This window comes from Aspergillus multicolor (genome assembly GCF_047715735.1).
Source record: "Aspergillus multicolor strain CBS 133.54 unplaced genomic scaffold BDW74scaffold_6, whole genome shotgun sequence".
Lineage (NCBI taxonomy): Eukaryota > Fungi > Ascomycota > Eurotiomycetes > Eurotiales > Aspergillaceae > Aspergillus > Aspergillus multicolor.
In genome coordinates, this window is record NW_027395957.1 from 713,674 (window position 1) to 733,833 (window position 20,160).

A 20,160-nucleotide genomic window follows, 5' to 3' on the forward strand; every position below is an offset into this window, starting at 1 on the left:
ATACGTTGTCCGAAAGAAAGTCACGATCTGCGACACTGTCGAGATCGACATACAACGACCCGGGTGTAGTAGATTGATAATCCTTGAAGACGTTCGCGTCAGCGTCTGTGCGCCAGTCCGAGTCTCAATCCCAAGCTTCGGACGACCATAGTTTGTGGCGGACCTTATCGTCTGTGTGACCTGAGCATCTGAGCATCTGAGAGGCTGAGCTCAACGCTGATACTCGCTTTGAATCGCGCAATTGCTTTTTGCAATGTCAAACATAGGATTACGGGGTATCCCTTTGTCGGGGGCGTCGTCCCTCGCTCTTTTCCTTCGACAAGAGTTAGATTGACCATCTCTCCTGCGAGACGCTGAGGCCAACGGTTCCAGCCCTGTGGTGATTGGATGGGGATAAGGCAACCGACTAATAGAATCAAAGGGCAGATGATTTGCAGCTAGCGCAGAGGATGATCCTGGTTCGCTTCTGCAATAGTTGTATCCCGCTTCTGCGACCCCGGGCAGTTGAAGGAGCGCTAACAGCACTAGGCCACGACAGCGACTTCAATCATGTTGCCATCTAGCGACTTTGGAAAAAGAAAGGGGACATTAAGAATGGCGTTGCTTTTTCGCTTGCCCTGTGCTGCACACTCCGGTGTTTACCGCTTATCAAACTATGATCAACTATATATTTCAATACTTCAACCGAACATCTCCGCAAGGACATAGTAAACAACTGCCCTAGGGTCAAGGAATGTAACCAAAGTTAATCCTTCCCGATACCAACCTCCTTTTTTGTTTTGCGCGGTAGCCGCCTCACTCCCCGGGACCGTAAACAAATTATCCTTCAGACAACCATTTACCCGCCACCCAACCTTGAATCTTAACCACCCCGCCATATAACGTATACTTACGTTCGGCATCTGCAGCCCCTAGGGGGTGTTACCTAAAGGAGTACCCTGCATGACGCTTAAGTTCATTCATGTCGCTCGGAGCCGATTGAAACATAATATCCTGCTGTGGTTGGTCTGCCCAGACGCATCGCAGTTCAATGCTGGAACCGAATCCCGATCGTTTGTCTCGGTGGTGTTTCCCATTCATTTTACGGAGTATACGCGCTAGCTCTGTGTAGGTAGTGTTTGCATGTACTGTTACTCGGTGCCGGACGTAGAGTATGGGGTTCGGAGATTTTGTCAATTCGCACTTGCAGGCGCAGAAGCAGCGAGATCTTGGCGATGTTGGTGATTTACCGATTTACCCCTCCATCACCAGATACCGCCGTGGCATGTTTTGGATGCTGACTCGTGCCTCGGGAAAAGCGATGTAAACGGGCATAGCAAGTGAGCTGATTGGTAGCACGATCGTAACTACACGGGACAAACTGCTGATCACTTAATTGCACTGTGGTGGGGACAGAGGACCCGCCTGCGATAACTTATCAGAGTGAAGGGAGATCATCCATGACAAGGATGAACTCCTCGGCCCTTCGTTAACGACGTTTCCTCGTCTTCGGGTGGTTTCGACAATCCTGGCATGAAACACGTGACACCAAAACAGCAGCTCCGCAATGACATTATTCCGAAGGCCCGCGCTAAATCAAATTAAGCCATGTGGGTCCCGTCCCAACGGAAATCCAGGCGGGCGATGGCCGTGACGTATGTCGTCAGTGTCCGTCCACGATCTCTCCCAACACCCTACGACCACCAAAACACAACCTAGCCGCAACATGAATACACGCACCACAAGCCGATGATGGAGAAGCCTTTAGCGATCGGCGAAAAACCAACCGATGTCTACAGCCCCAGCGCAATCCCCGACCACGACACTGAATTCCTCAACCCGGATGACCTGCGCGCGTTCGAAAAGGCGCTCACCGACCAGGACGCAGACCCGCTCATTGCCCTGAACGACTGGCGCCCCGTGTACCAGCGGGTCGTGCGAAGGGGACGCGGGCGGCGGAAACGGGCTGCGACTACACCGCGCCGGACGAAGGACGAGACGAGGGAGGGCGTCCTCTACACCGTTCTAAAGTGGCCGTTCCTGCTTATTGTGCTCGGGTGGATTACATTTCTGGGCGTGGGGTATGCCTTGACCAGGATTTACATCTTCCTTTACGAGCAGTGGGTGACGTGGAGGGGGAAGAGGGAGAGTTTGAGGCGCGAGCTCTACAAGCATGAGAACTATGACGATTGGCTGCATGCGGCGCAGACATTGGATGAGTACCTCGGCAACCAGCGATGGAAGAAGATTGATGAATATGCGTACTATGATCATTTGACGATACGGAAGCTGAGTCGGCAGCTTAGGACGGTCCGGACGCAGGTTGAGAAAGAGATGCAGAGTGGCGATTCTGGCGCCGTGGTGGTTGTTGAAGAGCTGTGCAACCTGCTGGAAGCTTGCGTCAAGGCCAACTTTGCTGGAGTTGAGAATCCTCGCCTTTACAGTGAAGCATATTCTGGGACTAAAGATCTTGTTCAGGAGTACATCGATGAGGTACATGCGTGTATCAAGGTCATTGCGGAGTCTCGGCAGGCGAAGAATGAGGACAAATTCAACCACTTCAAGCACCTAGACACAAATTTCGGTCGAACTGCGCTGTGCTTGTCTGGAGGAGCGACGTTCGCCTATTACCATTTTGGTGTTGTCCGAGCGCTCCTTGACAACGACGTGCTTCCAAGTATCATTACTGGAACGTCAGGAGGAGCGCTTGTTGCGGCACTTGTTGGTACTAGGACAGACGAGGAGCTCAAACAGCTGCTAGTTCCCGCCCTGGCGCATAAGATCAAGGCCTGCTCCGAGAACTTTACGATATGGGGGCGACGCTGGTGGCGTACAGGTGCTCGCTTTGATACGATGGATTGGGCTCGTCAGTGTAGCTGGTTCTGCAGGGGTTCCACAACATTTAGAGAGGCCTACGAGCGCACTGGACGTATATTAAATGTGTCATGTGTGCCATCTGATCCCCATTCGCCGACGATCTTGGCCAACTATCTGACATCGCCCAATTGCGTCATCTGGAGCGCGGTGCTTGCGTCTGCGGCAGTCCCTGGAATCCTGAATCCCGTGGTGCTTATGACCAAGAAACGCGATGGAACTCTTGCGCCGTACTCATTCGGCCACAAGTGGAAGGATGGAAGCTTGCGAACAGACATTCCGATCAAAGCGCTGAATCTCCACTTCAACGTCAACTTCACTATCGTCTCACAAGTAAATGCCACCCCCCAATAGCATCATACATCCCGCTGACATCTACCCAGGTAAATCCTCACATCAACCTCTTCTTCTTCAGCTCCCGCGGAACTGTCGGCCGCCCAGTAACGCACCGCAAAGGCCGCGGCTGGCGCGGCGGCTTCCTCGGATCCGCGATAGAACAATACATCAAGCTCGACCTTAACAAATGGCTCAAGGTCCTCCGCCACCTCGAACTCCTCCCCCGACCAATGGGCCAAGACTGGAGCGAGATCTGGCTGCAGAAGTTCAGCGGCACCGTCACCATCTGGCCAAAGACTGTCCCATCCGACTTCTACCATATCCTCTCTGATCCCGACCCCCAGCGTCTTGCGCGCATGCTCCGAACAGGCCAGCAGAGCACCTTCCCTAAAATCCAATTCATCAAGAACAGACTCAAGATCGAGTACGCGATTCTAGAGGGTCTTCACAATCTCTCGCCTGACGGTACAGGCGCTATCGCTACGGCACCTAAGCGGCCCTTCCCGCTTGAAGATGGTGCTGGCGATGAGAAAGATGATCCGCGTGAAGACCGTCTCAACCGGAACCTACCTGAACGAAGCTCCTACAGCTACGATTACAGCAAGGGCTTCTCGGATTTCTCAGACGACGCCATTGCTTCTGTTGAGAATAGCTCCGTAGATGAGAATTATGTTCCCAGACGACGGGGTGCTGGTGGAGCCGGAGCTCAACCTGGTGCAGGAACGGGCGAAAGACGCGGCAGTTTCTCGAGTCTTTTCAACCTTGAGGAGATGAGGAGGCAGTCGGCTGTTTTTTTTGATGATCCGGACCTCTATAGAGATGGGGGTGATATCTAGACGCTACCGGCTTATGCTTGACTTTAGACAGACAGGGTTGTATTACTTTGAGGTTGGCTGACGGGGTTTGTTCCACTGTACATAGAACACTTTTTCTTTCCTGTTGTTTCAGCGGTAGCATCGAGATTGTAATCCAGATTTCAGGTTCAGATGTCATCTTATGACCAATGGGTTAATTGCATATGTATGGTAATAGCTAGTACTATAGCTTGCCCCGAACCATCTCGAGATAGAATCAACTACCTCATCAACATCATACTTCCCCATTCAATCATGCTACCAACCACTAAAGTATAACTTAACAAACCTCCTTAGCCTAAGCACCTCCGGACCCCGCCGACGTGGCGCCATGACCCCAAACCCTGAGGTTAATTATTTTGCTGATCTCCGCTACCTCCCACGTCATGCTGCATGCAACTAAGCAGGTAGGGCACGCCACACCTGATATCAATGCTTCATTGAACGCGCTTAGATTTTCGTGGGTTGGGGTCCAAGTTCGCTCACTGGCTAATTGGTTGGGCAATCTTGGTTGATTGCTTTGCTGATATCTTGTCTGAGGGGGTGGCAAGTGTTTCTGCAGCTCTTCCTTGTCTTTGCACTCCGTACTCCGACGTCGTGCTTCGTGCTTCGTGCTTCGGAGGAGGTACGACCGTGATGGGAAGTGCACGGAGTACGGAGTATCTGAGCGCATAATGCTCTGATTGGATGGAAAGAAGATACGAAGTGTAGTGGGAGCCTGAAGGTGGTGGGTACGTCGTACTCTCATATCTTGTCGCATCCAATGTAGCGATGTAACTTGGCTCGTTACGCAAGCTCAGATCACGAGCCAAGCCTCCGTGACAGCCTGAGCGGACTGGAAGTCGCCATTGAGTGCGTACAGGTTCTGCAGGGCAACTGCAGCTTCGCGCGCGAAGTTCTCCACGACAGGCTGTGGTGTCGCCGTTGTGCCGACGGTAGCCGGATTGATAGCGGCGTCAACGTCGGGCATTGGGACGTCGTTGTCTTTGTCTTTGTCTCTTGGTTGCGCTCCATTTGCGGTCTGTGGCAAGCTTCCTTGGGTTGGCGCTTGTATTTCCTTGCCGAGATCAAGGACGCGCAGGTATCCTTCTACCGCGAGATGTGCTAGCCCGAGGGTATGCCAGACGCGGGCGAAGTTGAATTCCATCTCTTGTCTTTGGACGAGAGGTGTGCCCTTGCGTTCGCGGAGACGCTTGTACTCGTTCATGAAGGAGAGACCTTGCATGATATTGAAGTGGCGGTTCTCGGACTGTCGCTTCATGGAGTGGTGGATGTAGCACAGGCCAATTGAAAGCAGAACAGCCGGGTTCTTGTCGTCGAGGGCGTACGCGCGGAAGAAGTAGTTCAGCGCTGGGTAGAAACTGTTTCCGGAGTAGAGGATGTGGCCGTAGAGAACGAGCAGGGCTACATCCAATTCCTCCGCGGGGATAGGGTTTCCCTCTTCATCTTTTGTCGATAGTGCTGCGCGCTCTTTGTAGATTGAATCTCGAATGGCCTTGGTATGGCGAGTGCCGGCGATGTTGTCAGGGAGCGTAAAGTCTACGGCTTTGATCTGGCGCAGCATGAATTTCATCAAGGGGGATGAGTGGAAGAGAGAGCGGCGAGGGTCGCCGACGAGGCAGCTGAGCATGGAGAACAGACGGTAGGTGTCTGTGACGAACTGGTACTCCTTGATGAACCAACGTGCTTCGGTGGTGAGGGTCTCTTCGTCCCGAAGTCGGAGTGCACAGGCTATCAAGCCAGCAGTTAGTTATTGTTTGAGAAAATTGGATAGAGTACTCACTGAACCAACAAACGTGGATTAGCCGCGTGCTAGTCTTTGAATGATACCAGACACTAGCATCAGCAGCAGCCCCTAGAGTGTCATACGTTTCGGCTAGTTCATTTTGACCTGCCACAGTGAGAGCGTATTGCAGAAAGAGGTCTAGCCATGCGTCGAAGTTGATCCCATGGTAGTCTTTAGGAATCGTAGACTGCGAAGGCTCTTCGTTGGGCTCTATGTGCTGTCAGCTAAGCCCCGAATATGGGGTTCTGGGACGCATCGTACCTAATGACTCCTGGAGTCGGTTGGCCATTTCTTGCAACTCTTCCATAAGTGAGTTTTTGCCCCCCTTGCTATCATATCCGACGAAGACCACGTTGCGCTTCATAGGATAAAAGATCCTATTGGAACGGAATTCACGCAATAAAGCATCAGCGATATCAAGCCAGTCCTCAGTGGCGTCGGCGTCGCCGGCTTGAATCTTCGCCTCCAACTGCATCGCTTGCGTGTGCAGAAACTGAATATTTTCGGTTCGCGCCATGTCACCAGAGAATTGTTCTTCAGATCCATCCGCGAGGCCTACCGCCCTGAACTCTCTTGCCAGTTCCTCTAGCCGAGTATCCTTTCGTCGGCGATTACTTCTCGTTTCTTGCCTTCCCAAGAGAATGGCCTCGTTGACATACTTGAACGCCTGTTCGATCATCCCGATGCCATCATACAGTCTGGCAAGTCGTACTCGACATTCCATGTGATTCGAGTCATGCTCTGCAACAGTTAGATAGCAATTTTCTGCGTCTTCATATTCGAGGAGGAATCTGTAACAATCCCCCAAGGCCATGAAGAAATTGACATCCGCGTGTTCGCTTTGTTGAATAGGTTTATAGAACCGGAGGGCGTCCTCGAACATGTCGGCCTCCTTGAGCGCATCGGCCGCTTCGCGAAAGAGGTCACCATAATCGTGAACTAATGAGGTCTCTGAAGTATCTTCCGGTTTCAACCATTTAAAGTGATGCTGAACGGGGTTAGGAGAGACACAGTAGACCGGTTTTGGCTAGGACTTACGAGAGCTTCATCGACGTGCCGGTCTGGTAGTTTTGAGCGGAAGATACCGAGTTTTACTCGAAACTCCAGTGGCAGACCTGGGCCATACGTATCCAGCGGCCACTTCTTTGGAACATACCCAGCTGCTTTGATCCTTCGAGGAAAGTCAGCCTGATCCCATTCGCGATCATCCTCGTCAAAATCATTCCACATAGTGTCGTCTTTGCGCCCCAGAAGCCAGCGGGCGACCGCTTTTGCAGCTTTGAGCCCTTCTGCATGTCGTCCCAAGTAGGTATACAGCTCAATATAGATGTTGGCATCAGACCACGTGAACTCTGGAGTTGCCTCGGGTTCCTGCATCATATAGTGCTGTATACTTTCTGACCAATAATCAAGCGCTTTTTGATATTCATTCTGCTCAGAGTAGGTATCTGTAAGCAGTCGAAGTGCTCTTACGTCGTGAGGAAGGTCCGAAAGAATTCTTTCATACTCAGTCACTGCTCGACCGTTATGGCCCAGACCTCGATAAAGAGCAGCTCTCTGGAAGCGGGTGTTGTGGTTTTGTGGGTCGATGTTCAGAACACGGCTGTAGCAGTAGAGGATATCGTTCAGTGCATCTTCTCTGTCATCACCTGCTTGTTCCATGATCATTCTCGCAACCTTCAACCACACCGACGGATCTCTTGGTCGAGTGTGGGCACCACTGAACAACGCGGTCACGGCCTTCTCCTTTTCGCCCTGAGCTAGGAAAATCTCCGAGAGCAAGGAGTGAGCGGCAAACATCTCAGGGTTGACCTGGATGGCACGCCTAACGAGGTCAATGGCGCGATCATAGTCTCCATCAATGAAAGCAGATGTTGCCTCCGAATGGTACATTTTGAACTCCGGGCTGGGTTCTACCGGTTTACGGGGACCTCTCTTGATTCCCTTACCACCGCGAGCGCCATACCGACCAGAAAAGCGACCCGTGCGTCGACGGCGCCTGCGAGAGCCTCCTTCTTCATCAGAGCCTTGGGCACCATGATCTGAAAGATCCTCCCTGCAGCTGTTAGCTCTCATTCAGACCATGGTGCTACAGTACTAACGATGATTCCTCGTCGGATGATGCTTCGAATGTGGAGTCTTCAGCGGAGTCATCTTGAACGTAGACTTGTTCCTCTTCGAGTTCTGGCGCATATTGCTCATCCTCCACTGCCGACTGCGCAGGCTCTTGAGAGGCACTCTCTGCGAAAAGTCCTTTGTACAGGCGCGGGTCTATGACAGAAGCTTCAGTTGATGTGAACTGTTCAGTCCCTTGCCACGGATATTGTACGGTTTCATCGATATCAGGATATTCATCAATGTCCGGGTAGGCAATCTCCCCCGGAAGGGGGCTGTGGTTGGGGTCATCCTCGCCGAAGTAGTCCATTTTGGCTTGTTATCATACTTTGGCGACCATCATTGGACGATGGGCCTGAGCGACGAATCTAGACTCGGGGGCCAGATCTCGGGTTATGGCCTGATGACACACCAAACAGGTCCCAAAACAAAGAGACCTTGAGAGAATGTGATGAGATGGAACAAAGAAGGAAAAGCAGAAAGAGGACTGTGGATGTTGAAGTTCTTCAAAGTTCAGCGGGCATCCAGTGACAATAATTCCCGGAGGGGCCAAGCGCGTTCATAGCGTGACTAAGCAGCTTCATAAAGGCTTGTTCACAGTGATAAATTTAGTCGGCTCTCGAGTCTTCAGGCTCAATCTTGTTTCTGCTCCTCCGGCGACTCTGGCGAGACTCATCCTCTTCGCTTCCCTCTCTTCGTCACCCCTCCATTTCCCTTCCCACTCGTCGTCTTTTCTTACTCTCCTTTTCGTCTCTCACCTCTCCCTCTCCCTTTTTCGTCGCATCGTCCCCCCATTTTGATTGATGCTCCAGGACTCGCTGTCAATCTGTGTTTGACACACTGTTGCAGGGTTCCTGGCATCCTTTCGTTACGACACAAAAAAGCCGAGGCAAAAAACCAGAAATCAGGATTGGGAAGTCACGGTCGAGCCGCACGCTGTTGCAAGTGACTGACTGCTGTGAACGAACGGTTCTACCTTTCGACTTGGCCGTCCTCTTTGTTCCGCTCCGCCGTCTTCATTCAGTCAACTCCTTTGATGCCCTTTCGATTCGATTTCTCCCTCAGAATCCGAGTCAGGTAGTGCAGCCACTGGACTGGCCTGTGCCTCGATCGACACCATCTAATATTCGCGGTTGAGTTTCTCGAACTTCGAGCTCTGACAAAAGCAAACGCTAGCGATCATCCTTTTAGCGAGATCGCTTCGCCTTCATTCTTAATCTTAGCACTCGCACTCTAATCCAGCCTCAGAGTCGTTTCGCGCACGGCTTCGACAATCCTACGCAAACTCAGCAGGTGCTGCAGGTGTTTTGCAGTAATATCTATCTTTTCTGTATCTATTATTCACCGAAGCCCGCGAACGAAAGCCCCACCGAACGTTCATCGTCCGGCGACTTGTCCTAAACCGCAACCATCGTCTTCATGGCTAGTCATATCATCGGAAACCGCAATAGCACCCCAGAAGCTTCCAAATCTTCTCTTCGGCCCCCTTCGTCGTCGCGCAATCTAGCTACTCACCAGCTTCGCGCATCCGCCGACATGTCGGGTTTCCCTTCTCCTCTTTCGTCCCGCAGCATCCGCCCTGCATCCGAGGTATACTTCAGCCAGCAGGCGCAGACACCAAGCAATGCGGAGGATCCCTTGGACCGGGCGGCGCAGCAGTGGCTGGCGGACATTGATCAGTACGAAACCACTTTGGAAGAAATGGCAGCGGCGACGCTTGACCAGGACTTCAAGGATGAGCTTAGCGCAATCGAGCAGTGGTTCCGTGTGTTGAGTGAGGCGGAACGGACCGCTGCCCTGTATGCTCTGCTGCAGCAGACTACTCAGGTGCAGATCCGTTTCTTCATTCAAGTTCTGCAGCAAATGGCCAAGAGCCACCCTATGTCCGGGCTGCTGTCCCCTGCAAACTTCGGCGAGAAGGGTATGTATATCCTGCTACTCTTATTTCCAATTCTAACAAAACTACAGACGCCATGTCCAACCGTCTGAACGATGCCATGTCGAAGCTCAATGTTGACAGCTCTCGAAACTCCTTGGGACGGCCTCCTCCTTCCCCGGGCGCCAAGCGCAACTCTGGTCTTGACTCCTCCACCATTAATGCCATGTTCCCTGATGCGGCCGCAGCTATTGCCAAGAAGAAGGCCGAATTCACTCAACAGACGGGAAATGCGCCTCCTTCTAACCGCAACAGTGCTGTATTCAACGAGCGGACCTCGTTTGTTGCGCCAACTATCTCCGCACCTGACAACAGTGCGGACAACTTGGGCCAGCCACCTGTGTCACCTTGGGCTCAACGCGGCGCGTCGGAGCCTCAGCCACCGATTGCTCGGCCCAAGTCATCCTCTGGCCAGCAGCCTATGGGCCAGTTCAGCCAGTCCGGTCTGCGCTCTCCTCTTCCCACGACCCAAACTGCGACTATCCCCGCTCCCGAAATCGAGGCTCCCTTGCTGTCTCCATACAACGTTGGAAATGCCAGCTGGGCTTCCATGACCAACACCCCAATGACCGCAACCTTTGGCTCGCAGCTCGGGGCCCCTCACCAGGGCTCTGATATGGTGGCCAACGCCACAGCGATGAAGCTGGCTGCGCTATCGACCGTGAACAACCGTATCGCACTGGACGATGCTCGTAAGTACCGTCGCGCTCGGTCGAACGACGGCCAAGGAAAGAACGCTGGCAACAACCTTGCTGCACACAACATCCCTCAGGGAGGTCTGGCTAGCCCCGGTCTCCCTGTTGCTGGGCAGCTTCTGAATGCCCAGCAGTTCGCCGCTTTGCAGGCGCAGCAACAGGCGGCGATGGCGGGTCACCGCTCCAGGCCCACCTCGCCCGGCATTGCTATGCAAGGTGGTGCATTGGGACCTATGGGATTTACTTCTCCGCAAAACAACGGATTCTTGGCTGCATATGATCCCAACAACCCGCTCATGGGCAATGGCCTGGGCGCGCTTGGCATGGGACAGTTTGGTCTCGGTGGTCACGAGGGCTATCTTTCGGACCACTCCGAGGTTGCTCGAGGCCGTTCTCCTCGCGGTCGTCGCGGCAGCTCCAAGCCGCCAGAGGACCCTACCGACCCGAACCTTCTCAAGGATATTCCCAGCTGGCTGCGATCCTTGCGCTTGCACAAGTACACGGATAACTTGAAAGATCTGAAGTGGACCGAACTGGTTGAGCTCAGCGACAAGCAGCTCGAAGAGCGCGGTGTCAACGCGCTCGGCGCCAGGAACAAGATGCTCAAGGTTAGTTTTGTGTTGATATGATACTGGATCGTAGCTAACTCCGTCTAGGTTTTTGAACAGGTCAGAGAAGCCAAGGCCGATGGTAAACTTGAGACTACTTCGGCATGATATGCACATGGTTGATAATATGCGTTGGACATTTGAATCACTTCATTTCGTTACACTCTCTCTCTCTGCTGCATTAATTTGATTAGATTGGCTTTGGGCATGAGTGGCAGGATCCGATTATTTCCTATGAACGATCTTGGGGGAGCACGCTAACTGGGTCCGGGCCGGACATCTGCTGGCCAGCCAGTGGAAGCCTGAGCGCTGATTGATTGTATGTTGTATGTACTGTTCGACGGATGTGACGTGACGACGGGGCGGTTGAGAGACCCGGCTGTGTCTCAAGCGCTCCCAATTAATTACGACGAGTATGTAATGCCGAGTCAATAGTGGTAAATATATGTACAATTGATTTATTCGTCATTACTCTTGAGCTTGACTTGCAGTAATCAACTTGACTCTGAACCTATCTGAAAGCGGACTCTACCGGCAGAATAGACGCCGGCATAACTCCAACATGCGGACGGACCTATACCATCTCAGCCAACGCCTCGCTCGACACCAAGTTCACCTCCAAAACCAGAGAAATCCGACAAAATGCCACCAACAAACCAAGAACTCTCCCTCCTCATCAATCCGCTCGTCCCTGAATCCGTCCAACACAACAACCGAGTCCGTCCCAACCCACCCAAGCCCACTCCGACCGAATCAACTAACATGAAGCTCTAGGTCCTCACTCAACTGCACTCCCTAACCTCCTTCCTCCTCGGACTCACAGCCGGAATCCTCGCTTTACAATCCGCAACTGGCTTCATCTTCTACTTCCTCGGCACAGTGCTGGTTTCGGGCCTCTTCCATCTGGCCTTACTCTACCGGTCGGGGGGCAAAGGCGCAGGCGGGTTCTTCCCTGGCGTCGGCGGGGAAATTGACGGACTTGTTGTGCAACGTGATGGGATTGTTAAGGATGCGGGGAGTGGTTTGAGGAGGAATGCTTGGAGAGATGTGTGGCTTGGGGGTGGTGTGTTGGGCGAGGCGCTTAGTGGGTTTGTGCTTGGGTGGGCGGGCGTTGGGGGTGTGCTGAGGTGATTTTTCGGTTATAACCAGGCTTATGGGTTGATTTCGTGGGCGATGCGGGTGTGATACCAATTCAAATGGCTACAAAGGAGATACTATGTTGGATATGCATGCTTTGACCTTAAGGGAGGCCGTGTCGCTAGCGTGATCGGCTGATGAAAATAGACGAGGTACTGTATTATATCTATCTGCATGCTAATCAAGCCAACTTTATGCAATCTTACCGATTCCCAGGCATATCCTGGGATTCTGTGTCATGTGTTCCACCCATCTTACCCATCTACAGCCTGATTCAGCGCATTCACCCGGTAACTCTCACTCCGCTCCATTAACTCAACATGCGACCCCCGTTCCACAACCTTGCCGTCCTCAATGAGGAAAATCACATCCGCCTTGCGAATCGTATACAGACGATGCGCAATTGCAACGACCGTGATACCCCTCGCCGCCTTCTCCAGTCCATCCTGCAGCAACCGCTCGCTCTCCGCATCAAGCGCACTCGTACTCTCATCCAGCAGCAACAGCCGCGGCTTTCTGAGCAACGCCCTTGCAATTGCGAGACGCTGCTTCTGCCCACCACTTAGCCGATCGCCGTTCGGGCCCACGGCCGTCTCGTACCCGTCTGGCAGGCCCATGATCACGTCGTGGATATTGGCTAGCTTGCATGCTTCCTCGATATCGGACTGTGTCAGAAGCTGGTTTGGACGAGCACCGAGCTCGAGGTTGAACTTGATAGACCCATCGAAGAGCACAGAGTGTTGCGGGACATAAGCAATTTCATCGCGAAATGAAGAGTCCAGGTGTGCGATGTTGCGGTTGCCGAGCTCGATTGTTCCAGCGCTGGGTGTGTAAAGGCGTTCGATGAGCGAGATTATAGTCGATTTACCGGCACCAGAGGGCCCTACAAGCGCCGCGAATTGGCCTGCTGCAATTGAGAGGTCGAGCCCGTGCAGGACCTGGGTATCGGGGCGCGCGGGGTACGTGAATTCAACTTGCTTGAAGGAGACGCTGAGGCCGGATTGGGTGTCTGCTGAACCCGGTGTAGGAGGTTTTTCAGATGGGTGCGAGGATGCCTCGAGGTCTGTTGATTCCGAGCCAGGAGTGACAACAGGATCAGAGAGCTTCTTCGTTGAACCCAGGTCAAGCAAGTTCAGTAGCCGACGGGTCGCCTGCACAGCACGCGAGACATCTGGCGCCAATGCGAACATCTGCCCCCACAGCTGCGACGAGACGAGCAGGGCAAGCTGGACGATGAAGAACTGCGTCTGCGTGTAGTGGCCTGCAATGATTTGCTTCGCGCCCCACCAGTACGCCAGCGCGTAGACGAAGTTGCTGAGCCCGTAGCCGACGGCAAGCCAGAGGTTTGTGAAGGCTGACTGCCCTGTTATCTCGCGGATGGGTGCTTGCAGGCTGCGGCGGTAGGTGGAGAGGACCTCGGACTCGATGGCGAGGGCGTGGACGGTCTTGATGGATGTTACGGCTTCGACGGTTATACCGAGAGAGCGGGCGAATGCGTCGTTGTGTCGCTCTTCGAAGCTAGCGAGGGTTGAGACGCGCATGTACCCTGCTCCCAGCAAGAGTGGAACAACAGAGAGACAGACTAGTGCGATCCGCCAGGCGATAATGTGTGTCATGATAATGGCTGCGAAGAGGTTGACGAGGATGCTGAGGATCGTGCAGATGACGGAGCCAGTCAGGCCGTTGAGCGCGTTGCTGTCCTTGACAATGAGGGACAGCAGACCTGAAGGAGTGCGCGCTTCGTGCCATTCAAGCTTCTGCTCAAGAATGGAGCGCAGCGAGAGCACGCGGACCTTATAGATGAGCTGTTCTGCGATCCAGCCAAAAAGGGACCAACTGATGAGGTTCGCAAAGAACTCGATTAGGGCTAGGACGAAGAACATCAGACCCCAGAACTCTCCCGCATCTCGAATTGTGTCTGCAGTCTCGCATGAACTCAGCTTGCCGACGACGTTACCGAAGATGATCGCTGATGCGCAGTATGTGCCTCCAATGACAACAGCGCCGGTGATGGCGATGAGAAGAGCCAGCGAATACGGACGGAACAGCGAAGCAATGGCCTTGGAGGTCGACCCTACGGAGCGCTCTGTGGCAACCGGCTCATCGTCTATGAGTTTCTCTTCTTTGGAGGTGGGAGCAGGCGCAGCACTTTCGTCGTCTTGCACCGAGGTCACTTCCGTGATCTTCTCTTTCTCTAGGGTTGTGCTATCCAACGATGGCCTAGCGGAAGAAGCTGCACTCCCCTGCGAGGCATTGACGTTGAGATTCTGCAGCCTGACAAGCTCCGCATACGCGCCATCTGCAGCCAGAAGCTCAGTGTGAGAGCCCTGCTCGATGAGCTTACCCTGTCTCATGACGATAATGTTGTCTGCGTTCCGGATAGTCGAGAGGCGGTGAGCAATAGTGACCAGAGTCCGTCCTGCAGCAGCTGTTTCCAAAGCCTGCTGTACGCGCATTTCAGTAGCTGAATCCAAAGACGCTGTGGCTTCGTCAAGGATCAGGATCTGCGGGCTCTTGACCAAGGCTCGGGCGATGGAGATACGCTGCTTCTGCCCACCGCTGATGAGGTTCCCGCTTGACCCGACCATCGTCGCGTACCCGTGGTCAAGCTTGTTGATGAACTTGCTTGCGTCTGCTAGTCCAGCTGCGGTCTCAACAAGAGATACGATCTCGCGGATGTGCTCTTTGTTGCCAGGCTGCGAGTCAATGGCATGATTAAGGCTCATTCCGTTGTCACGAACAGCAGTCGCTATATCCTCTAACGCGCTGCTCTTCAGCACATCCATCAAATGACCATGCGCCGCCGAGTTGACCAAACCAAGTGCAACATTCTCCAGGATGGACCGATCAAGCAAGCAAGGCTCCTGCTGTACAAGACTGATAGCACTCCGCAGGAAGCGCACATTCAGTTCCCGCACATCATGGCCTCCAATCAAGACCTGTCCTTCCTCAGCATCATAAAACCGCGTGATCAACCCAGCAACAGTCGACTTGCCGCTGCCACTCAACCCAACAAGCGCTGTCTGCTTACCCGCCGGAATACGCAGTGACAAATCCTGCAAGATAGGCTTATCCGGCCGCGAGGGAAACGTGAACCCAACATTTCGAAACTCAATATCCGCCCCAATAGGACTGGAAGGCGTAAGTCCCACCTCAGCCGTCCCATCAATCGGACTCGGCCTCTCAATATCCTTCTCGAGCTTCTTAAACGCCACCGCGGCAGCATCAAAGCTCTGCAGGAACGGCGCCACCTGACTCAATATCAAGCTCGCATCCACAAGAACCAGGATAACCGTATACGTGTTTCCAACAGTCACCCCCTCCCCACCAGCCTCAACCGCATCCGCAATCTTCGTAGACCCCTGCCAGAACGCCAGCGCATTCGCAGAGAACGCAATAAAGTACAGCAACCCGGCCTGCGTCGCCGTCGCAATGGACTTCCGGATCCCCGCAACACGCGCAGGACCAAGGTGTTCCACGAACCGTGCTTCCAGCCGCGCACCCGCACTAAACGCATGCACGAGCATCGTGTTGCTGAATGCCTCCAGCGCCACCGACGACGCAGCCGCCATGCACTCGAGCGCGCGCCCAAAATACTTGCGCACAAAGTACCCGCCTGCCAGACTCATGATCAGGTACGCGGGCGCCAAAGAGACAAGCATCCCCGCCAACCGAGCATCCTTGATAAAAGCCACCACATAACTCGTGACAAAGAACGCAATGCTATTCAGCACGATGCCCACCTTTTCAGATGTTCCCTGCTGAATCGTGCTGATGTCCCCCGTGATCCGTGAACTGGCCTCACCCGGCGCCAACGTATCGAAAAACGCCGCGTCCTGCCTCAGTAAACTGTGAAAGTACTTCTCCCGCATCCGCTGCGCAAGCCACTCGCCGCTGATATTCCAGCAGAAGACGTAGATATAGATCAGCACGAAGTACGCGATCCCGATGTACACGATCTGCAGGACCTTGTGGTTTATGCTGGCCTGGTAGGCGTCTGCGTTCGTGGGGTTCGCGTTGCAGGTTGAGGAGTTCATGTCGTCGACTAGCTGTCCGAACACAATTGCCATTATGGGGAACGGGATTCCGGATGCGATTGCGGAGAGAAGGCCTGTTAGGAGCACGGTTGTTTCCTTGGGTGAGGGGTTGCCGTAGAAGAGGAGGCGCGTGAATGTTGTGCAGCGGGTCAGGAGCTACATCCAGGTACTTGATTAGCTGCCCCTCTCATAGAGGATGGATGGAGTTAGGGTTAGGAGGGACGTACACTCGGCTTCTCAGCCTCAGCTCCAGCCGGAGCTGCTTCATCCTTCTTCTTCCCCAATCCCATCCTGAATTGACAGACAAACACTGACTAAAGCAAGACAGACGAAGAACGGAAAGAAAAGAAAGACGATCAGACCAGCACCTGCAGAGGGAGGGCCAAGGCCACCACTAAATAGCACAGCGCGTGCAGCACCAAGCCCCTAGCCTCTTGGTCCTCTTGGCTGGCGCCTTGGCTGAATAAAACCCGGCTGCGAGGTCGGCGTTGGCGATCTTATCTGATTGTATCATTGTTACCGTACAAAATACTCGAGGTTGTAATTGATTAACCCCCACGCTCTGCAGGGAATGAAATGGCTGCGTGGGCTTGCGTCGTGCGCCATCGGCTGAACTTTATGGATGGTTGCAGTGCCATTCAGGGTTCGGGGTTGGATGGTGTGGGTGGATCAGTAGGTAGTGCAGCAGTGCAGGGTCTCTCCAACTCAAGGTTGGTTTCGGCTTCGAGAGTGTTAGTCGGCTTGGGCCGTTGTTCGGGTTGCGCAGGAAACCTTCGTACTTTCTTCAGTCTGATTGTCTTCTACAAACCCCCCTAAATGCTATTCACTTTATTGAATAGCTCTTCGGAGCACGAAGATGGTTCTTAATAAGTGCTTACGAGATGAACATGGACTCGAGCGTGGAAATAAAGTGAAACGAGTGTCACAAACACGGCAAGATTATCAGATTGATAAAACTCTAAATGGCCACCAATCTGATAAGCGAAGTACAAGGGATGGGGCAGACTTTAAAAGTAAAACAAACGTGGGATTTAAAATCGACACGCAAATAAATACAGAGACCCTCCCTGATATACTGCTCCATTTTCATCCTCATTCAACGGGAATCGTCAACTCAAGCAGCAGCCTCAACAGCCCTTGCCGCCGCCGCAACACCCACCGGCTTATTCTCACCCTCCCTCTCACTCTCACCTGCGCTCACCTCAACAGGCCCCGGCATCGGCGTCCCAAGCTGCATCCACCTCCAGCAAATCCCAAAGCCCAAATCCCCCTGGAAGAACATCTCGCGCGTCTCCTCCCCATGCGCAAGCCCCATACTCGGGAAATACGCGACGGCCTTCTCACCAACCGCCAAGCCCATGCCCGGCTCGACCTCGTCTAGTGCTACAAACTCCGGCGCTACTCCGTAAACTCGCTGCATCATCTTCTGGTGGATGTTGCGCGCCGCATAGTGGCCCTGGTGCATGGCAGCCCCGGCGCGCTTCACGCCGGACCAGCGCGCGATGTCGCCGGCTGCGTAGTGGTCTCCTGCGATACCTTCTGGGAGGTGCGTAGTATCTGAGGGAAATTCGAGGGTTGGTTTGATGCGGATGTAGCCCTGGTCATCGCAGATTGAGGCAGGCAGGAAAGAGGGCGCTGTTGGCGTGAAGCGGGAGACGGCGTTGATGACGTGGGATGCTGGGAGGGTGGTGTTGTTGGAGAGGGTGAGGGTTTGCGTGTTGTCGGTGTTCTTTTCCGAGATGGATGTTACGCGTGCGCCGAGGATAACGTTCACGCCGCTTTCGCGGAGGACCTCGAGGGTTTTGGAGGAGAATTCGTTGGGCAGGGGTTCGGAGGAGAGGAGGGAGTTGCGCGAGTGGATTAGGGTTACGGGGGTGGAGGGGTGCAGCATTTTGCATTCGGCGGCGATTTCGATCCCGACGGCGCCTGGTATCCTTGTTAAAATAATTCTAGTATGTTGATTTGAACGAGTATAGGGCAGGGACTGGACATACCGCCACCGATAATAGCAACGCCCTTCTTCGCACCGCGGACATTGGCTAGATTCTTTGCCGTCTCGGCGAGGTATTGCTCCCTTGTGAACGAGCGGGGGGCGCTAGGGTACTCGCGGCGGAGACCGGTGCATATGATAAGATAGTCGTATTTCTCTTGGACGGTGCCACTGGATGTCGCAATCGTGGCTGTCTTTGCTGCACAGTCTAGGGAGTCGACGCTGCCTTGCACGCATCGGATCTCTGGTGTTTGGAGGGCGGGGATGTCGCTGTATTTGATCCAGAAGGACTCGGCGAAGTCTTGTGAGGAGAGGGCGAGAGGTTGGCCGATTAGATGGTCTATCGCTTCAAGTTAGTATATACTCCACCTAGGTAGGATATCAAGTTGGGGTACTATACAATAGCCATCTCGGGGATCAACAATGGTAACCTGCACTGGGATCCTCTTCCCAGTACCATTGTCGCCATCAGTAATAGAGAACCGGTGTCGTCGGCCATGACACAGATCAACTAGGTTCAGGGCAGCTGCGAGACCGGCATAGGAGCCGCCGAGGATGAGGACTTGGAAGGGTTGGTCGATGCTAGGCATTTTGGTTAATTACTCAACACACACAACTGATACAATCGACGATAATGAGAGGAGAGTTTGATGGATAACAGATTGAACACGAGAACACGACACAAAACCAAGGGAAAGGCCAGACTTAAGTCGCGCGTCGATGGACTGAGTCGGCTCAAAACGGATGTTATCAATCTAACGGACCCGCCCGTATCGCCATTACAGCCTGACTTACCGATACACAGACCCACCAGCAGGACTCTCCGTCTGAGCAGTCTCGGAAGCCGGCGTTCGACCGCGTCTTGCAGGTGCCACGTCGCGGTGATCTTGATGGACAAATCGACGCGCTTGCAGATTTACCCCAGTGTTGAGTGTCTGGCGACGCGGGGCTTGTAAGAGACGCAGCGGTCGAATACTGCTTTGAGGGGGGACACGATGCAGATGGCGTAATCGGACCGGGAACCGGACGGCTGGGAACCGAGACTGAAACATGCTGCTTGCTTCCTTGGTGTCGAGGGGGCGAGAAACTATTGTTCTTGGCCTTCGGGGTACGGTTGGGACTTGAAATTGATCTGGAAGTTTCGGAATGCGAGGGATGGGGGCATGCCTATATGATAGGGGGAACCTGGCGTCTGACAAGTTTGAAGGTCCCCACTACCCTTTCAGCTCGAGAACAGGGTCTCGCTCTGCTGCAGTCCGCGGGTAGCGGAACGGTGGGCGTCGAGATCACCTTAGGCTAGTTTAGTTGACTATGACGCGAAGCCACCATCGCGTACGGAACTCGCAGCCGAAGGCTCTAGTATCTAGAGTGACGGCTCGCAAAGGACACACTCACAACTTTCGCATCAAGACCCAGCTACAGGCGCCCTTGCGTGCGAAAGAACCGAAATCGACGCATCAACCTGCCTTGACATCCGACAAGCGGCCTGTACACCGTCGGCTCCAAGCGACCAACATATCCATAATCGAGGCCAATCGACAGCGCCGAGAAATCTGAGATTAGCTCTTAGCAAGAATGAGCAGACGCCAAGAATAGACGGCAAAGATTTCGTGCTTTTGTCTTCCTCTTGGATCATGGCTGGAGAAGAGTGGGGTCGGTTAGATTATCAGATTGATAATTTGACTCCGAGGTAATACGGTATCAATACAGATCAGATAAGATCGCGTACCCCTTGCTTCCGTGCCCCGTTTCTTCAGGGCGTACAGGGGGTGGGTAGACTTGTCGCGAAGGCAAAAAGAATAGTGCAACATAA

General features: G+C 53.6%; 6 protein-coding genes across 6 annotated transcripts; 3 read left to right on the forward strand and 3 right to left on the reverse strand.

Annotated features, from left to right (window-relative positions):
* Window positions 1-1,483: 1,483 nt before the first annotated feature.
* BDW74DRAFT_149005 (patatin-like phospholipase domain-containing protein) lies at window positions 1,484-4,195 on the forward strand. The gene is made up of 2 exons (XM_073723823.1): window positions 1,484-3,186; window positions 3,237-4,195. The coding sequence occupies exons 1-2, from the start codon at window positions 1,729-1,731 to the stop codon at window positions 4,023-4,025; spliced, it is 2,247 nt and encodes a 748-aa protein (XP_073586074.1). The 5' UTR covers window positions 1,484-1,728; the 3' UTR covers window positions 4,026-4,195.
* On the reverse strand, window positions 4,188-8,432 carry BDW74DRAFT_189787 (tetratricopeptide repeat protein). Its single transcript, XM_073732055.1, has 5 exons — window positions 7,932-8,432; window positions 6,868-7,891; window positions 6,091-6,817; window positions 5,827-6,039; window positions 4,188-5,774 (listed from the first exon to the last, which is right to left on the reverse strand). Exons 1-5 carry the CDS (start codon window positions 8,252-8,254, stop codon window positions 4,840-4,842), a joined length of 3,222 nt encoding a protein of 1,073 aa, XP_073586075.1. The 5' UTR covers window positions 8,255-8,432; the 3' UTR covers window positions 4,188-4,839.
* A 696-nt stretch (window positions 8,433-9,128) lies between these two features.
* BDW74DRAFT_123536 (RNA-binding protein VTS1) lies at window positions 9,129-11,654 on the forward strand. The gene is made up of 3 exons (XM_073722083.1): window positions 9,129-9,865; window positions 9,913-11,183; window positions 11,232-11,654. The coding sequence occupies exons 1-3, from the start codon at window positions 9,364-9,366 to the stop codon at window positions 11,289-11,291; spliced, it is 1,833 nt and encodes a 610-aa protein (XP_073586076.1). The 5' UTR covers window positions 9,129-9,363; the 3' UTR covers window positions 11,292-11,654.
* An 8-nt stretch (window positions 11,655-11,662) lies between these two features.
* On the forward strand, window positions 11,663-12,478 carry BDW74DRAFT_149012 (EMC6 family protein). The gene is made up of 2 exons (XM_073723824.1): window positions 11,663-11,900; window positions 11,958-12,478. The coding sequence occupies exons 1-2, from the start codon at window positions 11,826-11,828 to the stop codon at window positions 12,312-12,314; spliced, it is 432 nt and encodes a 143-aa protein (XP_073586077.1). The 5' UTR covers window positions 11,663-11,825; the 3' UTR covers window positions 12,315-12,478.
* Window positions 12,479-16,693, reverse strand: BDW74DRAFT_149014 (ABC transporter ATP-binding protein). Its single transcript, XM_073723825.1, has 2 exons — window positions 16,585-16,693; window positions 12,479-16,513 (listed from the first exon to the last, which is right to left on the reverse strand). The coding sequence occupies exons 1-2, from the start codon at window positions 16,645-16,647 to the stop codon at window positions 12,575-12,577; spliced, it is 4,002 nt and encodes a 1,333-aa protein (XP_073586078.1). The 5' UTR covers window positions 16,648-16,693; the 3' UTR covers window positions 12,479-12,574.
* A 778-nt stretch (window positions 16,694-17,471) lies between these two features.
* On the reverse strand, window positions 17,472-18,937 carry BDW74DRAFT_176126 (putative pyridine nucleotide-disulfide oxidoreductase AMID-like; the record flags this gene model as incomplete). The annotated part of the gene is made up of 3 exons (XM_073728524.1): window positions 17,472-18,283; window positions 18,352-18,687; window positions 18,748-18,937. The coding sequence occupies 3 exons, from the start codon at window positions 18,935-18,937 to the stop codon at window positions 17,472-17,474; spliced, it is 1,338 nt and encodes a 445-aa protein (XP_073586079.1).
* Window positions 18,938-20,160: the final 1,223 nt, after the last annotated feature.

What these genes read in the sequence shown, in the direction of transcription:
- BDW74DRAFT_149012 (XM_073723824.1), top strand. Translation starts at nt 11,826, where the DNA reads ATGCCACCAACAAACCAAGAACTCTCCCTCCTCATCAATCCGCTCGTC. An exon ending in CCGTCCAACACAACAACCGA is followed by an intron (nt 11,901 to 11,957) that starts GTCCGTCCCAAC and finishes ATGAAGCTCTAG; the next exon opens with GTCCTCACTCAACTGCACTC.
- BDW74DRAFT_189787 (XM_073732055.1), bottom strand. Translation starts at nt 8,254, where the DNA reads ATGGACTACTTCGGCGAGGATGACCCCAACCACAGCCCCCTTCCGGGG. An exon ending in TCATCCGACGAGGAATCATC is followed by an intron (nt 7,892 to 7,931) that starts GTTAGTACTGTA and finishes GAGAGCTAACAG; the next exon opens with CTGCAGGGAGGATCTTTCAG. An exon ending in GGCACGTCGATGAAGCTCTC is followed by an intron (nt 6,818 to 6,867) that starts GTAAGTCCTAGC and finishes AACCCCGTTCAG; the next exon opens with CATCACTTTAAATGGTTGAA.
- BDW74DRAFT_149005 (XM_073723823.1), top strand. Translation starts at nt 1,729, where the DNA reads ATGATGGAGAAGCCTTTAGCGATCGGCGAAAAACCAACCGATGTCTAC. An exon ending in ACTTCACTATCGTCTCACAA is followed by an intron (nt 3,187 to 3,236) that starts GTAAATGCCACC and finishes ACATCTACCCAG; the next exon opens with GTAAATCCTCACATCAACCT.
- BDW74DRAFT_123536 (XM_073722083.1), top strand. Translation starts at nt 9,364, where the DNA reads ATGGCTAGTCATATCATCGGAAACCGCAATAGCACCCCAGAAGCTTCC. An exon ending in TGCAAACTTCGGCGAGAAGG is followed by an intron (nt 9,866 to 9,912) that starts GTATGTATATCC and finishes ACAAAACTACAG; the next exon opens with ACGCCATGTCCAACCGTCTG. An exon ending in CCAGGAACAAGATGCTCAAG is followed by an intron (nt 11,184 to 11,231) that starts GTTAGTTTTGTG and finishes AACTCCGTCTAG; the next exon opens with GTTTTTGAACAGGTCAGAGA.
- BDW74DRAFT_149014 (XM_073723825.1), bottom strand. Translation starts at nt 16,647, where the DNA reads ATGGGATTGGGGAAGAAGAAGGATGAAGCAGCTCCGGCTGGAGCTGAG. An exon ending in CTGAGGCTGAGAAGCCGAGT is followed by an intron (nt 16,514 to 16,584) that starts GTACGTCCCTCC and finishes ACCTGGATGTAG; the next exon opens with CTCCTGACCCGCTGCACAAC.